The 20,754-nt window shown below is 44.3% G+C and overlaps 1 protein-coding gene across 2 annotated transcripts in view; it reads right to left on the reverse strand.

Annotated features, from left to right (window-relative positions):
* The window catches only part of LOC144773229 (E3 SUMO-protein ligase RanBP2-like), an 827,846-nt gene that overhangs the window by 756,251 nt on the left and 50,841 nt on the right, over window positions 1-20,754 (reverse strand). For both annotated transcript variants that reach the window (XM_078658128.1, XM_078658127.1), the window contains exon 2: window positions 9,063-9,130. In XM_078658128.1, the coding sequence (XP_078514254.1) occupies window positions 9,063-9,130 (68 nt within the window). The remainder of the gene's footprint in view (window positions 1-9,062; window positions 9,131-20,754) is intronic.

Here is a 20,754-nt window from a genome sequence, read left to right on the forward strand (position 1 = left end):
TGCGGTCCTGAACTATCTCCACCCTAGTGTAAAAGCTGCCGCCATTTTCCTAGATGCAACAAAAGCCTTTGAAACCCTTGAATGGCCCTATCTATTCATGGTGCTCGCAAGAATGGGGTTCAGCCACATGTTCATCAACCAGATTCGACTCCTTTATACCGCCCCGAAGTCGAGAGTACGAGCCAATGGCATGATATCGGAATCCTTTCCGATTACCCGTGGCACAAGGCAAGGGTGCCCACTCTCGCCCCTACTATTTGCCATTGCCATGGAACCACTGGCTGCCAGGATTCGCCAACACCACACTGATAGAGGTATAGGATTCAGCTCAAGAAGTTTACTTATTTCAATGTATGCTGACGATGTCACTTTGTATATTTCGAACCCCTCTGAAAACCTTGACCCTGTCCTCAGGGAATTCATCAAATTCGGAGGACTATCGGGTGTGTCCATTAACTGGACGAAGTCTGTCATCTTTCCCTTGACAGAAGGCACACCCGAGGTGAAATCGGAATATCCATTGCGCTGGGAGCCGGAGGAGGTCAAATACTTAGGCATATGGATCTGCAGAAATATACAAGATATTTGGGGCATGAACTTTGGGAGGGCAGTGATCTGGCTTGAAGGTAGGGTGGAGATCTGGTCCCGGTTGCCTCTTTCGGTGGCGGGTAGGGTGGCACTATCTAAGATGGTGGTATTGCCAAAATTGTTATATCTGTTCGCAAATATCCCGATCCCCCTCACGCAACATTTTTTTAAGTGCCTCCGGACACTGCTGCTGACCTTGGTGTGGTCGGGTGGGCAGGCCAGAGTGTCATGGCCCCTCTTGACATTGCGGCAGGGAGGTCTGGGCGCCCCGGACATGCGGCTCTCTGCGCTCTGTGCACAGGCTCCATTTTTACATTTTTGGGTGCACCGTACGCCATACCAACCGCATGTGGCGGTGGAAATAGATTCAGTCGCCCCAACTTCGTTGGAAGTCGCCCTTTATAAAAAATCGAAGCGCCCTAGAGCTGATGTAGACACTGCTGATATGCAAAGGTGGACTTGGAGAGAGTTGCAGAATAGAGCCCGCCTCCCACTGTTTGCTCCTGCAATCCCCTTGAGGGGAAACCCAATGCTGGCCTGCTTGGAGGATGGTGGGGGGGTGTTGGAACTGAATGGATCACAACTGAGAACATTTGCGGATTTGTACCCAGAAGGGAAGTTCCGCCTTCCACCTGTGGGAGACGGAGATGGTGAAGTGTCCTTTAGAGACAGGTTTGAGTACCACAGACTGAAACTGGCTTGTACTGCCCGGTCAATGAATTTCCCCGAGGCCCCTCCAATATTAGCTGCAGTGCAGGATATACTGGCAAGGGCATCGCCACGAAAGTTGGTCACTAGATTGTACACAGCTATGCAGGAGCAGGCTCCAGTTGGGACACCTAGATCGTTTCAGTTGTGGAATATGGACTTAGACCCCCAGCTTTCGGATAAACAATGGGAGTTCTGTTGCAAACAACTACTTGAGCTATCCCCGAATTATAGATTGCGGCTAGTGCATTTCAAGTTTTTACATAGATATTATAGGACACCGACTAGTCTACACCGCATGAAGCTGAGACCTGACGCACGCTGTTGGCGATGTGGGTACGAACCTGCTAATTTTATACACATGGCATGGAACTGCCCCCAGCTGCTGGAGTACTGGCATGCGATTTTTTTATGCTGTCAATCAGATACTGGGCAGAGCAGATACCCCCGCCCGCATCAGGGGCTATTAGGTTTTGTGTGGGAAACTGCAACCAATGTGAGGAAGCTACATGCACTTCTGTTATTGTATGCTAAGAGACAGGTAGCTTTGTGTTGGGGGAGGAAAAAGGCTCCTACATTTAAAGCGTGGCTGGCGGATGTGGCCTATGGTCAGGTACAACTGGAAACATACTGGGAACTAATGCCAGCCACCTCTAGACCCAGGGATATTTGGGAGCCGTTTCTATCTAGGGCAAGAGCCAGGGTGGACTCCCCTGCTACTGGGGGCTCTATGGGATCACCATAAAAACTGAATGGATAAGATGTTTGACACTAAGGGGTGCGCAAATAGATGTGCCAACGCGCTGTGACTGTACTCCGCTTGTGCTTCTATACTGTATGTACGATACTTGATCGATACCTTTTATGATATGAAATTCGGCTGTGTTGTTAATCCCAGAGGAAGCGAACTGTCTTAAAGTATGTAACCCTTGCTACTGCTGATGCCTTGATTGTCTACTTTGCTAATAACCGATGTGTCGCTCAAAGTGTGTGACCTTTGGTGTAACTTGCTTTATTGCTTTCAAATTTCTATTTCCCTTTGCTTACTGTGATGGATGGGGTGGAGGTCTGGACCGGACCTTGTTCTTTTGGTTCTATTATAAATATCTGATCCTACGACCTGTTGGAGCTCATATGTAGAACATCTGGTAATGTATGTCTGTACAACTATGTGAGCTGTATTGTTTGAAAATCTCAATAAAGAGGGAGGAGCTTCGCGCACAACCAAGATGGCCGCGTGAGCTTAGGGCTTCCGAGACCCTCGCGACCTCCCGCAATTATCCTGTCTTATATCCTGCTTCTCACTGATGTTCTTGTGAAGGCGAACCACACGTGAGGCGAAATCTGCGATCGGATTCTTAATTGGACCTCGGGAGCCGGTGCTATGGCGCATTGAAGATTGCGGCCTATCCCTTCATGATGCCCGGTTAGGGAGTTGCCATGCTGCCCGATCTGTAATTGAACAACAGCGGCCTACAGGAGATGGGTGCGACCGGTCTGATTGGTTTCACTTTCGGTCTTGATTCCAAAGTGACTTGTGACTGGGAATAAATTTACCCCTGAGTTCGCAGACAGCTGTCGGATCACCCGTGACAGTGAATCGGAGGGTTCCTACCAGATTTAGAAAACTTTTGGCTCGTGCCCGCTGGCCGGGGCCGACTTCGCCCGTGGTGGCCAGGGATAGCCATTTTCCTGCCCGGCTTCATTGAGCCACTTTGACCCGTCTCCACCAATGGCGGGGAAACCTGAAGGGGACAAGCTGAAAACTAAGACCACTCGTCGGGGTGGCTCAACGCAATCTAACAGTATTGACCGCTATACCCAAGTAAAGGGTTCTCCCGGTGGAGCTGGCACGAAGGAGCAGCCCCCATCGTCGACCGAACCGACTTTGCAAGACGTCATGGCCGCGATAGATGGCATCAAATCCTCAATAGGATACCAAATTGAGGCTCTTGCACATAAACTTGATACCGTGGTGATTGATGTGAATCTGATCCGAGCGGATCTGGGAAAAACCAACGAAAAAGTTAAATCTTTGGACATTAAGACATCCAGTTTCACGAGTGACGTCACTGAATTGCAGACAGATGTCGGTCGCTTGAAGACCAGCAGCGATCTTATTATACGCCGTCTCGAAGATTATGAAGGAAGGGCTCGCCGGAATAACGTCCGCATCATAGGGGTTCCGGAAAAAGCAGAGGATCCGGCTGCGGACCTCTTCGTGGAGGACTTAATTATTCGCCATCTTGCACCCAAGGGCCGGAGTAAATTTTTTACTATAGAACGTGCCCACAGAGTCCCGGGTGGCCGTCCGAAACAGGGAGCCCCGCCACGGCCTATAATAGCCAGAATCCTTAATTTTCGAGACAGAGACGCTGTTCTGCAGGCCTCACGAACTAATGGCCCAACGCGGTTCGAAAACACCACGGTCAGTTTTTATCCGGATTTCACTCAATCAGTCCAGAGACAAAGACTTGGCTTCATGGGTGTGAAAAGACGACTAAGGGACATGGGTCTCAAATATGCCATGCTGTTTCCGGCCAAGTTAAGAATGGAGCATGGAGAGCGGACCTATTTATTCGACCGTCCGGATGTAGTGGCTGACTGGCTTGACACTCTACCAAATCAGTCTTCACCTGAGAGCCAGCCTGGTGGAGCAGAGGGAGGACAGACAGAACAAGAATAGGTGCAGCCGGATGGTGTCCTGAGGTCTATCGCTGGCCTCGAACTATGGTTCGATAATTCTGACAATTTGCCTAATGTATATATTTCGGGGGTTGCGGGGTCAGTAGCGGGTCTATTTCCTCCTCGGTGTTTCTTCTTGTAGCTTAGTTAGCTGGGGGGGGCGACAGGCACACTGCAAGTTTGGGCGGTTCTCCAGAGTTACTCAGGGGTGCAGGGTGGGGGGTACTGTAACGGGTTGTTGAAGGGGGGGTTGGGGGGTTTTGTTGGGGACAGTTTGGTTTTCTTTGCCAGGCAAGGTATATATGTTTACTTTCGACGAGGTGCTGTATTCCGCCAGGGGTTGGATCTTCCTTCCTTTTCGGGATGGGGGGTAAGGAGCTGAAATTGATGAGTTGGAATGTGAATGGTTTGGGGGATCGGATAAAACGTAGTGTGGTGTTGCAACTGTTGAAGCGTCTCTCCCCAGATATAGTCCTCCTTCAAGAGACCCACTTGACTGGTAATACCTGCCGTGCAATGAACAGGAGGGGATACCGTCTGGCTGCACATGCTGGGTTCTCCTCTGGTTCCAGGGGGGTGGGTATCCTGCTTAGGATTTCTCTCCCATTTGAAATTGACTCCATGGTACTTGACGGCAGGGGGCGTTGTGTTAAGCTCACGGGTAGGTGGGAGGGCCGAACCATTTCCCTGGTCTCCGTATATGTTCCGCCTGGCCTGCAATCAACTACTTTCGCAGAACTAGGGCCGGGTCTTCTGGCTCTCCCTGTGGGATCACTGCTTATAGGTGGTGATTTCAATGCAGTGGTCTCTGGTCTGATAGATCGGCACCCACCCAGGGATCTCCGGGGTACACAAAATTGGCTCTTTGATTTCCTAGACACCCTGGGTCTGGTTGATTGTTGGCGCTGCATTGGGTGTAGCATTCTCCAATATACCTTCCTTTCTGGCGCACACGGCAGCCTCTCCAGGATTGATTATTTATTGTTGCCGGCGGGGCAGGCCCTCTCTGTTGCTGAGGTTAAACATTTGGCCCGAGGTATTTCCGACCACTCTCCGTTGTGGCTTAGGATTGAGCTGGGCTCTGAGATGGAGGGCCGTGTGGCTCCAATCAACCCTTGGTACTTTCGGAACCCCAAAACTCGTTCTACCTTGGTGAAATCTATTGATCAGTACTTCCTGGAGAATGAGGGTTCTGTTTCTTCAGCTGTATCTCTTTGGGAGGCCTCTAAGACTGTTCTCAGGGGCCAGGCCCTATCATTGATAGCGGGTGTCAAGAAACAGAGAGATGAGGAGGTGGTTAAGGTTGAGACGGAGATTTCGGATTTGGAACTTACACTGGAGCGTGGGGTCACCGGTGCTGCGACACATACACTACGGTTAAAACAGCTTGAATACAAGGCTTTGGTCACCGACGCGGCTAAGGCCATGAGTAGGGAGCAGCAGGGACGCCTATATGATGTCGGCGATAAGGCCGGTAAATTGATCGCTTGGCTGGACAAGAGAGATAGGGCCAGTAGAGTGGTGCCTGTGATTGAGACTGCTAGTGGTACTCGTATTTCAGACCCTATAGAGATTGTTCAACAGTTCGCAGATCATTTCCAGATGGTTTACTCCTCTGTGCCTGATAGACCAGAAGAGGACTCGCATCTCTTGTTAAGGGATATCTCTCTGACGCTGATAGAGAGCAGATTGACACTGCAATAACGGCAGACGAGGTGGCTCTTGCGATTAGTTCCCTGCGTTCGGGGAAGGCGATGGGTCCTAATGGACTACCTATCGAACTTTACAAGTTGAAACCTGATAGAGTTGCTCCCTATCTGCGAGATATGTTTATGGAGTCTCGAGTGTGGCTCTCTCCCCCATGATCAGCGTTTAGCGACCATTGTGGTGATTCACAAGGAGGGAAAGCCTAGAGACAAGTGCGCATCGTATCGTCCCATTTCCCTATTGAACGCCGAACCTAAAATGTTGGCGAAGGTCCTGGCAAACAGACTGATCACTGTTATCGAAGATTTGATCCATCCGGATCAATCCGGTTTCATCCCACACAGAAACACTGCTCTTAATCTCAGGCGTTTGCATGGTGTTCTCGCGAGAGCATCGACGTTACGTAAGCCTGCCATCTTGGCGTCTCTGGATGCCACGATGGCCTTGGACACCGTCGAATGGCCATATTTGTGGGCCGCGTTGGCTAAGTTTGGGTTCGGACCGGGCTTTATTGGTTGGGTCAGATTGCTCTACGAGGACCCCCTTGCGCAAACTGTTGTTAATGGCCATGTGTTGGTTCCTTTTTCTCTTGAGAGGGAGACTCGTCAGGGTTGACCTTTATCGCCACTCCTGTTCGCCCTAGCTCTCGAGGCCCTTGCTGCATGGATTAGATGGGAGCCTTCGATGAAGGGTATTCGGTGGTCCTCTGACTTTGAAGATCGTATCTCGCTTTACGCGGACGATATTTTATTGTATTGGACTTCGCCGCGAAAATCTTTGATGGTTTTATGTGATGTCCTGGCTTCATTCGGTAGGAACTCGGGCCTCATTATTAATTGGACGAAATCCTATCTGTACGTCCTTTCGGGCGACGCTCCTTCTCTCCCGCGTAACCGTCCCATTCAAATAGCTCAAGCGGGGTTTAAATACTTGGGTATCTACATCTCCTTGGTCCCGGCAATTCGTTATGAGCAAAATCTTCTTCCGCCCTTGTCACGACTGAAACAAGATGTCGCGGGCTGGCGAAGACTTCCACTTTCACCGCTAGGTCGCGCTGCCCTCTTTAAAATTATGTCTTTGCCTCGTTTTCTCTACGCTCTTCAGAACGCCTTTGATATTATCCCCGCTAGCTATTTTCGAGCAATTGAAGATCTTCAAAGGAAACTGATTTCGGACGGTAGACCTCGTATCTCTCTCGCTAAGTTGACGCTCCCGTGGTACGATGGGGGTATAGCTCTCCCGGATATAAAACGTGACTATTGGGCGTCCCATCTGGGAGCTATAAACCATGGTGTATATGGTCCCGAATCACATCCCGCTTTCGCCATGGATAGGTGGCTCCTGCCCGGTGGCGACTATTATAGGGCGCTATTTCTAAGTCTGCTATTGGGGTTCTGTCCAGACCCACGAAGATAGCGGTGCACCTGTGGCGAGACGCGACCAACGCGACGGGATGGACTGATCGTCTGACTCGGGCGACCCCGCTTTTTTGTTCAGATAAGCTCGGAAAACTCTGGAATACCAAGGGGTTTGACAAATGGGACATCATTGGTATTAGTAAGGTGGGTGACCTCTGGGTTAAGGGACAGGTTAAATCGTTCGAGTCGTTGCAGGAGGAGTTTGAATTGAGTAGCACAGAATATTTCGGCTATGTACAGGTCCGACATGCCTTGCGATTGGTTTTCCAGAGCGGAGAGGTGATTCCGGAGCCGTCTCCGCTCGAGGACAGATTGTTAGATGGCTATGTGCCTGATAGTACCATCTCCCTAGTTTATAAAAAACTAATCAATGATAGAACGGACCTCCTAACACATCTCCGAGAACTGTGGACCCGTGACGGCCTAGAACTGGATGACGAAGACTGGCAATCTGCGATCTCCTCCCCAAAGGAGGTCGCGATCCCAGCTCGACTCCGGTTGATTCAACTTAAGATTCTACATAGGATTAACGTCACGGGCCCTTGTTTGGTGCATATGGGTTTCTGTGAAGATGGGCTGTGTAACCGTGGTTGTGGGCAGGTGGGGACATTCCTTAACATTATTTGGGAATGTTGTGAGGTCTCTGCCTACTGGAGTGAGGTGCATGATGTGATGGAAGAGGTCATGGGGATTGCCCTTCGGCCGGAGGCCAGGCGCTGTCTACTGAATGTATGGAACCAACGGATCATAATGTAACTCAGACGCTGTAGGTGACCCTGGGGGCCATGATTGCTAAAAGAGATATTGCCCAGTTGTGGGGATCCCCGAGGCCACCCACGGTTGCGGCATGGAAGGAAAACATGGATTGGTGCATGTTTAGGGAAAAGACGGTGTACCTGGCCCGAGGCAAACCCCGAAAGTGGTGTAGAGTGTGGGGATCCTGGAATGAGTACCGAGGAAATGTATGTACACCACCTGTGCTGGATGCCCCAGATGCTCCGCTATCCCCCTGAGCCTACATTCTACTATTGTTTTATGTACGGTTTGCCTTGGATCTCTCCCCCCTCCCCCCTCTTTTTTCTCACCTACATTGAATATTGATCTTAATGTGTTGTTTTCCTTCCCCGTCTTGGAATCAGTACTGTAAACAATGTCTTCTTTTGCCTTGCTGTTTTATATGAAAAATGTTCAATAAAAAGAAACAAAAAAAAGAAAATCTCAAAGACAAGTTAAAAAAAAAAGTTCAAAGGTCTGACTATATGCATCACAAGTGTGCGTAGTGAAGGAAGAGTTTGTTTGAGGGTTGGGTAGACTAGGTTACTGTTTGTTCGAATATGCCCTCTGCATATTATAAATTGACAAACATTAACAAGTGGGCCCCTGCAGGTTTCACCAGCAATAGGTCACTGAGGTTGAGCGCTATAGAAGATATTATGCCACATTAAGAGCGTATCGAATTCTCTCTTGTGACCCGGTAACAGGAATTACTGGCAGCATTAGGATTCAGAGGTAGGCTGTAGAACTGCAGACCTGGAAATATTCCAATGGGGCTCCTGCAAGTCACTGAAATCTTCAGAGGAAACTATGGGGAAGAATGGGCATTACAGGGAAAATCGGACATAGAATTACTGATTTCTCAGGTAACTCTCAGGGTTCCACCAACATCCCTGTTAACTCAGCTACCCTCAACTCAGGAGTTACTGGTACACCTAGTATCAGAAACTATAGGGGGCTGAGTTAACCGAATGATTGCAAGGCCATTCGTTAAAGGGGTCATAAAGGCCATTCCAGAGGTTAAAAGCATGAGGAATTTAACCAGATGAGACATTTTGTGATTCGACAACACCATTTTATTTTTTTAATAGGATTGGTTTTTTCACAAAATATGGTATTATCTATGATATTTTTGACACCGCCTTTTAACTTTATAACAACTGAAATAGTGAATTACTCTACCTTTTAGCCAGTTCATATTCTTTGGCTTCAAAGTACAGCTTTGCAAAAAAGAATCCTTTCATAGATTTCTAAAAGAAAAAAAATGAAAATTGGTTTTATTACACAACAAAGATATACACATTTCACAGACAAGAACAAAAAGTTTTACATTATGTCACAGTTAGTGTGTCTTCAGAAACAAACAGTCCGGTATAAGTACCTTTCAATTCACATGCCTTTTTGCACATTGAACCTTAACATATTTGAACAAGTCAAATCTCTACTTGCAAATCCTGCATTTAAAGATCTGAAAGAAATTTGACTTTATCAATTCAGAGATGCAATGTCAACTGTTGATATTCTACCAGATGTATTGATTTACCTGCAGCTGTGCAAAAAAGACGGCAATTACATGGTTATACCCATAGGAGTTGCCAATGAATTGAAACGGTTCGACTACTAACAAACATTTGAAATTATTTTACTGCAGTTACTGCTCTTCCAAAGTTGCAACTAAATACAGGTAAATGGTGTAATACTGTTGGAAAGATCCCACAAGCACCAGGCTTGTTTAATGAAAAAGGATTTCCATGTTAAAGATTTTTTTTAAAAAAGGAGTATGGCTCCAGAACCATCCTGACACCATTGGGCAGCGGTGATTCAGTCAGTTGTAACCTACACCATGGTAAGCCACTTGGGCAGGAACAGAGACCTGGAGGCCCCAGGGGAAAGAAGTGGCACCTCTGCCAATTTGAATTCTTGCTCCAAAATACTCAATCCCTTTGGAAGATTAGCCTGCCAGTTCAGATAACTTTATAGGCTGCCAATCAGGGAAATATGTTTAATTCTCTGCATCTGAAAAGATGACAATATTTGCCGACCGGAACAAAAGGGGTTAGGTCCTTTATGTGGTGAGGGCTAGACCTAATAACATTAGTAAACAACACAAAATGCCCAAACCACAGTTACTCAATACAATTTTTTGATATAGGGTAAGAAACACTTTATTATCGCTTCCCTGGACACCATTATTTTGTGTCAATCATTTTGTATTTTCTATAATTTGAAAAAATTGCTGACAGAAAAAAAGACATTGATTGCAAATATTTACAAGGCTGGAGTAATGTTAGCAAACATTAAAGGCAAAGACTATTTACACATTTAGAAATCATTAGAACACACAATAGAAAATATTCTCACATCAGACATTATTGAAAAACTAATAATACAAACATATCAATTACGAACAACAAAAAGCTAACAAACGCTGAATGAGAAAAACTAGGGGTTGGGAAGATAAATGATAAATGATTTAATATCTTGTATATTTTAGTGCTGGACCAGCCGGTCCTAGCTTTAGTGCAACAGTAATACTTTATATCTCCCAACCAATACTGGCAGCACTAAAATATACAAGATATTAAATCATTTATCATTTATCTTCCCAACCCCTAGTTTCTCTCATTCAGTGTTTGTTAGCTTTTTGTTGTTCGTAATTGACATGTTTGTATTATTATTTTTTCAATAATGTCTGATGTGAGAATATTTTCTATTGTGTGTTCTAATGATTTCTAAATGTATAAATAGACTTTGCCTTTAATGTTTGCTAACATTAGTCCAGCCTTGTAAATATTTGTAAATATTTGCAATCAATGTCTTTTTTCTGTCAGCAATTTTTTCAAATTATAGAAAATACAAAATGATTGACACAAAATAATGGTGTCCAGGGAAGCGATAATAAAAGCGTTTCTTACCCTATATCAAAAAATTGTATTGAGTAACTGTGGTTTGGGCATTTTGTGTTGTTTACTAATATTTGCCGACCAGCATCTACCTGAGGAGTGACATGCACAAGTAGCAATGACTAATGCCTGCTGTTGCGGCGGCCAGATCATACTCTGAAGTGGTGAGGAATGAAAGACCAAGTCTTCCCCGATGGTTTGTTGCAGTGCGGTGTGCGTAGTCTCATCTTCGAAGGGGGTACCAGGGTAGGGGCCCAATGGCCTTACTTGGTACTCCCATATTTGACATCACACAGGAGGCCTTTGAGTGAAGTGTACCTTACACTCCTGGTGCCCTAGACAAACTAAGTTTAGGGCGGTGGAAGAATACCCTGTGACAGAGAGAGCACAGAGCAGGCCCAGACAACTCCCCAGTGCCCATCAGAGAAGACAGAGATGGGCCAGACAGAACAGCTGCAAAACATGCTCATATTTGAGCAGAGTAAATTTCGTAACTGAAAAAAAAAACAATAAAATTGATAGCGGCGAAGAATGAGAACTTGGAGGCACGATCCAGTCATAATAACAACAGGATCACAGGGTGGAAACCCTGCTGTCTGATACCCTGGGCAGAGACTCCTCCTTTGCAACTTATTTGGTGGAAAGGGCCACCGATCACTGGTCCCTAGGCCCCTTGCTTGGGACTCTCCCACAAAACCCTTATAGCCTGCCTCTTTAACTTCAGAGACTGAATGTGGTCCTCCACCTTGCTAGAGAGAACGGATTCTTATGATATCGTGGATCGGAGATATCCATTTACCCAGAATTTATGTTTGCAGTGCAGGAGGCAAGAGAAAAAGTCTTGACCTCAAACGAACTGTGCACTCCAGTGGCATAAAATACTCTGCGCTGTACCCAGGCAGGAAAATGGTGGCGCAGGGGGATAAAGTGTAAATTTTTTGGAATGGCTGGAAAGTATAACACAGGCTTGTAAGACATTCTTTAATGAACAGGGGACCTCACAGATCGAATAAGAACGTTGACAAGGACGGTGCCAACATCCCAACTGCAACAATTTTGAACGGTAAATAAATGTTTATTGTTTTAGTAAATTAAAACCATAACAATTTGTCACAAATATATAAAAGGATCAACAATAAAATTGTAATTTTCTTTAGAGCCATAAAAACTTGACATCCTCCATTAATAATATTCAAGTATTTACAAGAGTGTAACATACAATTATTGTGTTCTAAGCATTAGTTAGCCCAAGTTCCGCTGTATAATCAAGAGGTTACATTCCAGATGTAATTCTAAATTGACGGACGCTCTCTCTCAAGTTCCATCCAACCTTGAGTTTACAGCATTACGGGGCAGTAGCTAGATGTTCAGTTTTTACTGCCCGCTTGAGTAAGTTAAGGAACTTTATCAATTGACAGTTCATTAAGGTGTCAGTCGGATCCAGACCTGCTATTATAGCAGATCTGCAAGTCCTTATTCTACTTATATTCATTTAATTCCTCAAAGTGACAACAATTAGTTATGTGGAGTAACAATAGTTATTTACAGATGCAGATAACGGATGATGCACACCACGGTATGGGAATATAATGTCTGACTGCCTACTTAATTGTAGCTTTCACTAAGAAACAAAGTTTGGACCATGTTATTGGCGACATGCTGAATAAATACCTGGTTTCACCCCGGATACCGTCACAATATCCTTTGTAGAGCAGAGATGTCCACGATGCAGAACAGACCAAGATTCTTTTCATATGGCTTGGATTTGCACCCTATACATAAACTTTGGCACATGATATTTCACACAGTATCAGAAAAAAGGGATGGCAGAATAAACACCAAGTCCAGAGATAGCACTCAAAATATGCTAAATTACTAGCAAGTGGGGACAATAGCGTGTGGCAATGGCACTCTTGCTAGATAAGCGGAGGTGCAGAATGATAGTCCTGATCTGTTACAAGATCTAATTAATTAACCAAAGTCTACACCTCCCTTCAGCCTGTAGCCTCTAAGCCCAAAGACTCGTGGGAGTCCCCTTAGGGCATACCTCACACTGTTAGTCAGGGACAACCCTGAAGATCAAAAGGTGGTGAAAACTAAAGACAGGATAGAGGGAAACAAAGTAGTTTGATAGACAAATACATATCTGCAGCGGGATACCTCCTCTTTGGCAAGCTATAGCACTCACGACTGACAACTGCACTTCGAAGATTCTAAATACCTGGCTCTGAGACAGAGAAGTAGCTGGATGTTGCTTATTTTTAAATATTATTGGTAACTGATTTTGTACTTATATGGATATGTATATATCTCATGATGTATTATTCTAATTTCTATAGAAGTGTAAAACAAATCTAGGAAGTGTAAACTTCTGTGGCAAATCCCTGGAACTTTAATAAGGAAAAACATTAAGAAATGTTTAAGGAGTAAGCCCAGGTCTACACAATGGGCAGTCCACAACCAACCTAGGCTGAGAAAGCCGGAATGTTATCATCTGGTGCTTTAGGATATGGTCTACATCATAAGAGCTGTGGATTTCGCACACATTTGAGCAGGTAGTTTTTCTTAGAGTCTTGCGATTACTTTGTTTAGATGGTTGATGGTTGTGGGTGCCAGCACTAATTTTTGGGGAGCATTACCCAGAGCAAGCACTGTGAAAATAAAACAAGTATGGGCACAGCCAATAGGTCTCACTTAGGACACATTTGCCAGGTCCTGAAATTGATTACTGCAATGCCTGGTTTACCAGAAAAGATGCCGACAAAAACTGCAAATTTTTCAGAATGCTGCGGCACAACTACTCCTGGGAATTCCCAAGTTCCACTATTTTTAAGGACTCTCCCACTCCACTGGCTTCCCATTAAAAAAACATAGCCTTCAAGGCGATACACGCGTCGGGAAAAGTACCTTAAAACACAATTCCACCGGTACACTTCCAGTAGGTCACTTAGATTGTCGACAGCTCGAAATGTAGCTGAACCCACATTTTTTAAAACTACGGGGGAGGGAGTTTCATCACCTGTACTGCTAAGCTTTGGAACTCAATGACCTCAGATCTGAAGAAAAAAACGTAACGGTTTGCTTTCCAGAAAGCTCTTAAAACATAGCGTTTCCCCAAGCTATAGCGGCCTGATGCCCCAGCGTAGTACAGCGCTCTATAAATATAATTTTCATATCATTACAAAACCTGGTGTAAGTTCATATTGTATACAATAACTTCCGTTTGCCAATAAACATCTATGGGCTACTGGTAAGACCTAAAACTTAACTTAGGTTTGGAGCACTTGGGAGAAAGGGAGTTTATTTTTGGGAGTGTTTCGTACCAGAAGCAATGTGGGTCATAATAAATAAGAAAATACCTCACACTGAATGCCCTTCCCATAATCCATTACTCTGACTAGAGATAATGAATATGAAATTAAACATCTGTAGTTTTGTAGAACTTTGTGAGAGACTCTTACAAATTCAAGCTTGCAATTGTGATTGTCAAACTGTTAGCTGGAGACCACGTCACCTAGCAATGATCTCGTAGTCCTGGCAACTCAGACGCGCATCATTCATTTATAATTTACACGCTGATGTGCACAGCCTGTCTTCATTGATTTTCACATTGCGCTGACGCGCACAGCAATGCTCATTGGCAATACTTTCTCCTGTTTAATGCTAATAACCAAAACTAATTAATGCGCACAGCATAACTTTTGTGATTTATCTTTCGCGCTGATGCGCACAGCATTTACTCATGGAGTTTCACTTCCCCCTGATGCGCACAGCTTTGCTTATTTATCAACAATTTCTACTGTTATGTGCTCATACTCAAAACAAAGAGCAGAATTGTGCTTAGTATATACAGTGGGGTTGGTAGTGTTTTTACTTGTCATTTAATAGTTAGTGATTTTACATTAATACTTATTTTCTTTTGATACAAGTTATCGCTAGGGTTTCATTTAAAATGAAGAATGTTACTGCTGCTCCTTTCTTTCTTACTAGTTCAGGAGCTCCACCCATACAATGGAAAAAATGGAAAGTTGTTTTTTGAAAGATATGCTAGAGTGTGTGGCCCTTCACTTAGCGCGGAAAGGAAATCTTCATTGCTTCTGCATTGTTTAGGGTCGGAGGGCCAAGATGTATTGGCCCAGCTACATGATCTACCGCCAGAAGAAGCCAAAGATCTCAATGACTAGGAGATATGCATAAAAAAACTTGATAAACATCATTTACCAAAAGGTGAGCACCATCTTAGAAAGGTATACGTTTGCTAAAAGAATGCAGGGGGATGATGAAACTGTAGAAGGGTATGTGACTTATTTAAGGAAGCTTGCCTCTTCATGTAAATTTGTTAACTTGACTGATGAACGCATTCAAGACTAATTTATGTTCGAGTGCAACATGGAGAAGGTCAGAGAGTTATGGTTGCGTGATGAGCCTACGTTAGAAATTGTCAGTGTAGCCAAAAGGATTGAACACTCACTAAAATGTGTCGCAGTTTTAAAGAAAGACTCTGAAAAGGAATGGAAGGTTCCAGAAATTAAAAGTAAAAACAAAAAAGATGTTGCATCTAAAGAGAAAAATCTTAAAGGTATATCAAACAAGGCAAGATATAACAAGAAATGGGTAGACTGTAAATGTTACAGGTGTGGTAAAATAGGACATTTTGCTAACGATAAGAAATGTCCTGCATGGAGCCAAACCGGTCCTAAATGCAAAAAGAAGGGTTTCTTCGCCTCAATGTGTAACAGTAGGCCTACACCTAAAGTTAAAGAGGTGGAGGTTTATGATGGAGACAATGGTGAGTCAAACACAGATGATTGAGTGCGGACAAATCGTGGTACAGGTGGAAAATGGAGAAAAGAAAAAAACTAGTCCTTTTGATGATATTGTGGTTAAAGGAGCAAGCACTAGAGTACTATTTGATTCTGGTGCTAAGATCACCATTGTCTCTAGTGGTTTCTATATGAAAATGTTGAAAGAAAGTTAAGCTCTTGAGCCCTTGGCTTATGGAGGGGAGCCTATCAAATTACATGGATATTTTATAGGTCTTATAGAATATAAAGGCAGACTGGTCTCAGGGAAAATATATGTTTCTAGAAAAAGAGATAGCATTATTAGTTGGATTCATCAAGGTGATCTTGGGGTCTTTCTTCATCCTAATGCTGATCCTCCTATTCAACTTAAGAATGGTGTGAATTTTGTTTTTGAGAAGGAAGAGGATTATTTGGTCTCCACTCTTAAGAAAGAATTCCCAAGTGTTTTCAGAAAGGATTTGGGTTGCATGAAGGGTTATCAACATAAGATAATACTTAAAAAGGATGCAATACCGGTATGTTGTAAAGTAAGAAATGTTCCTCTTTCTGTCAGAGAGGACATGCAAAAAGAAATTGCTAAACTAAAAGATTAGGTATCATTGAGAAGGTCGAAGGTACAGAATGGTTGTCCCCAGTTGTGACAGCACGCAAACTCAATGGGGATTTGCGGATCTGCATTGATTTGAGACAGTTAAACAAATGTGTGGTGGTTGATAGGTACCCGTTACCAAGCATAAATGAGTTATTCATTTTACTGGGTGGGGCCACGATTTTCAGCACGATCGATCTCACTTCGGCTTACCACCAGATTGAGTTGGAGGAGTCATGTAGAGAATTTACATAATTTATAACACTTTTTGGCACTTACAGGTTCATACAGATGCCTTTTGGCTTAGCGTCTGCTTCATCAGTTTTCCAGAGAGTGATGGAAAATGTACTGCATGGCCTCACGGGGGTATGCGTTTACCAAGATGATATCCTGATTTTTGAGGATGATGTAAGTCAGCATGATTCACGTTTAAAATTGGTGTTGGAGAACTGTGTGACCATAACCTTACCATCAAAGCAGAGAAGTGTAAATTTAGAACAAATTCTATAACCTATTTAGGACACAAAATTACTGGTGAGGGGGTCCAGCCTAAGACTGATTACTCAACAATATTCAAGAAATGAGTTCCCCTGCTAATAAGAGTGAGCATATGAAATTTTTAGGAGTGGTGGAGTATTATGCGAGATTTGTTAAAAGCTTTGATGACTGCGCTGCCAACATGAGGTACCTATTATTTATTTATTTATTTATTTTTTACATTTGTATGGTGCACAGCTACCCAAGAAGGGTTTCCCGGCGCCGATGATTCTTCTATGAACGGGGGTAACGGTGAAACATAGGAACTTATTTCTGGAAGAGCCAGGTCTTTATATTCTTTCTGAAGCTGGCGTAATTTTCTTCCTTTCGGATATTAGGGGGAAGTTTGTTCCACAAGGAAGGCCCTAGTACAGAGAAAGATCTACCTCCTATTCTTGCCAGTTTGAATCTCGGGGTCGAGAAATTTGCTGCGGTAAGAGAACGCAGTTCTCTCCCCGGAGTGTAGGGGGTCGCTAAGGATAAAAGATACTTAGGTGCGGTGCCGGATTTTATCCTAAACATGTAGCACAGGGCTTTGAACCTGACCCGGTTCTCTACCCTGAGCCAATGTAGGTCCTTCAAATGTTTAGACACGCTAGCAGTTTTAGGAATGTTACAGAGTAGTCTTGCAGCCGAGTTTTGGACTAGCTGTAAGCGTTTAATGACTGCTTGATTCGAACCCAGGTAGAGAATGTTGCCGTAGTCAAGCCGTGATGTAATTAAGGCATTGACTACGGTCTTTTGTGTTGCAGGGGGCAGCATCCAGAGGATTTTTCTCAACCATCTCAGGATGGTGAAGCAGAGGCCTACTACTTTATTAGCTTGAAGTTTCATCGAGAGAGTATGATCGATGGTGACCCCTAGATTTCTAACGTGGGTAGCAGGGATGGGGATATTGCCTAGCTCTGTGGGCCAATGAGAGGCATTCCATAGGTGTTTATTTTTTCCCAAGAGGAGGATTTCTGTTTTTTCACCGTTCAGCTTCAGCTGGTTTGTAGACATCCAGCTGAAGATTTTTTCTAGCCCTAATTTAAGGGTAGACGGAGCCGACGGTTTGGACTCTGACAATGAGAAGACGATTTGAGAGTCGTCTGCATATGTCATCAGGGTGAGTCCCGCCCTATCTGCTAAATCTGCCAGGGGTCTAAGGTAAAGATTAAAAAACAAAGGGCTTAGAATAGAGCCCTAGGGTACACCGTACGGGGTACTGAACGTGTCCGAACGGGCGATGGGAGATGAGATCTGAAAGGTTCTCTGGGACAAAAAAGACTCAATCCATTTGAGCGCTTTGCCCTGTATACCGTTTCTCCCGAGCGTGGCCAGGAGTTTGGCGTGGGAGATGGTATCAAATGCCGCACTCAGATCAAGCAAAATGAGTGCGACTGTCTGGCCATCATCTAGGAGTTTCCTGATGGTTTCGGTTACTCCCAGCAGAGCGGTTTCGGTGGAAAAACCCGCTCTGAAACCTGACTGAGACGGGTGGAGGAGAGAATTTTCTTCGGTGAAGAGGGTGAGGGCAGAGTGGATGTGTCTTTCAAGTAATTTTGAAAAAGGAGTGAGATGGGTCGGTAGTTTGCAGGTAATTCAGGGTCTGCAGAGGGTTTTTTCAAAAGTGGGCATACCATCGCATGTTTCCAGATTGATGGTACTATGGAGAGCTGAAGGGAAGAGTTAAGGCTTTCAGCAATGATGGTCAAGGCTGGGTCATCCAGTTGTCTGAAAACAGAGGCGGGTAATGGACCACAAGGGGAACCAGATTTGACAGTCTTGAGAGTGAATTTCAGTGATTCCAAGGTGAAGAGGGGCCAGTGGTCAAGGGTGTTAGAGTTTGTTGACCATAGGGGCATTTCCTCTCTAGGATCATGACCGGGGGTATTTCTGGTGATGTCGGAAATGATTTTTTCAGTTTTGTCGGTGAAAAAAGACGCAAGGGCTTGGCATTTTGTTTTATCCAGTGGGCGAGTTGTAGCAGCCGTGTTTGCGCCTGCAAGGTCTTTGACTGTATTAAACAGCGTTCTTGCCTTGTTTGGCGCTGTGTCAATGGCCTTTGCCACGTAAAGGGCACGCGCTTTAGCACATGCAGAGTGATACTCATTTCTGGTTTTGTGGTATGCCACTTTTTTGTCGTGAGCATAGTCTTTGCGCCATTTTCTTTCTAGAACTTTACATTTTGATTTTTCAGACTTTAGGTTTTCATTGAACCACGGTGCTGGGGGACGGTGGATGTTACTTTTTAGCCGGGAAAGGGGGAGGCAGCTCTCACTGGCCTTTTCAAGCCAAGCGTGAGTGGATGTGGCGATACTTTCCATATCACGGCAAAAGGTCGGGGATGCATAGCTAGTGTATTATTAAATTTTTCCACATCTAGCAACTTCCAATTTCTCATGGAAGATATAGGGCAGGGGTTGTTTGGTTTCGAGGGTAATGGCAGTTTTAGGCAGAATTGAACACGGTGATGATCTGACCAGCCAGTAGGGGACGTATTCAGCCATTTCAGTTCCGGGATGTTGGAAAAGATAGGGTCCAACAGGTGTCCTGCCCGGTGAGTAGGCCCAGAGTTGAGTAGTGTTAGATTCAATGCTACTAAATCATCCATTAAATTATTGCAAGTCACATTAGCAGGGTCGTCAAAATGTAGATTTAGATCTCCCAAAAGGGAAAAGTTTTTAGAGGAGAGATGGAAAGGTGTGATGTAGTTTGCCAAGCTTGCTGCCCATGTATTGGCATTCCCAGGAGGTCTGTAAATTAGGATGCCTGAGATTGTAAAATTGGGGGTCAGAGTCAATTTGAAAGATGCCGCTTCACAGTCTGGGATGTTAACGGGTTCAAACGTGCATGTAAAGTCTCAATTGAAGATAATAGCAATTCCCCCGCCCACTTGACCTTTGCGATCTTTCCTAACTATGGCATAGTTCGGTGGGAGAGCCGTGGCTATATCAGGACCCGCACTTTCGTGCAGCCAGGTTTCCGTTAAAAATAAAGCACTGGGTTTGTTATCAAGTAGGAGATTAAAAATATCAAATTTGTGCTGCGGTAACGATCTACAGTTGGTGCTGTAGAACGTGAAAAATTGGGTCTCTTGATTAGGTCGTAATTTGGGAAAGGTGTTAAGAAAAGGTGTTGATTTTGTATGGTCTGATCTTTGTGATAAAGAGTTTACTAGTATTAAAGAGAAACTAAAAAAGCTGTGCCTTCACTTAGAAGTTTCAATCCCAAGATTAAGCCTATTCTCATTACTGACGCTAGTAAAAAGGGCCTGGAGCGGTTCTACAACAACAAAGCTCCAATGATATGCAAACCATAATGTTTTTATCACGAAATCTTAAAGATCCTGAAACTAGGTATTCAGTGGTAGAAAGGTAATCTCTTGCGGTCTTTTGGGCCATTAAAAAATTCTAAAAAATTCTCTGGGGTATTGATTTTGAGGTACGCACCGATCACAAGCCCTTGGTTGAGATATTTAGTTAAAAGGGTATGTATTCAATATCTAGTAGGATAACCAAATGGGTTATAGGTCTACAAGAATACAATTTTGCACTTAAGTACATCCCTGGTGTAGATCATAACATTGCTGATTTGCTGTCTCGCCTTACACCCAAAGTATTATCTGAAGAGGAAGAGTTGTAAGATGTTGATGAATGGGTTTGTGTGGTTGATCAAGAAATAATTTCTGAAAAGAGTTGGAGTGATGAAATGGTCCAAGATTCCACTTTAAATGAGATCATGACCCTCATTCAAAAGGGTTTGCTTAGAAATAAGGAGGGCTCTGATGCCACTAAACAATTTTGGATTATGAGCAATGAATGTCTATGGAGAATGGATTGTGGTACAAGATTAGTTCCTCACAGCAGCCTCAGAAAGGAGCTTATTGATTTAGTTCACTCCTCTCATGCCGGACTTACTAAAGGTAAAGCAAGACTACGCATGTCGTATTGGTGGCCCGGCATGGACACAGAGGTTGAACGCATAATACAGGATTGTATTCCGTGCACATTAAGTGACAAGTCAAATTGTACTCCAATTCAACCTATGGTTCTAAG

This window comes from Lissotriton helveticus, chromosome 8 (assembly GCF_964261635.1).
Source record: "Lissotriton helveticus chromosome 8, aLisHel1.1, whole genome shotgun sequence".
In the NCBI taxonomy this organism is placed as follows: Eukaryota; Metazoa; Chordata; class Amphibia; order Caudata; family Salamandridae; genus Lissotriton; species Lissotriton helveticus.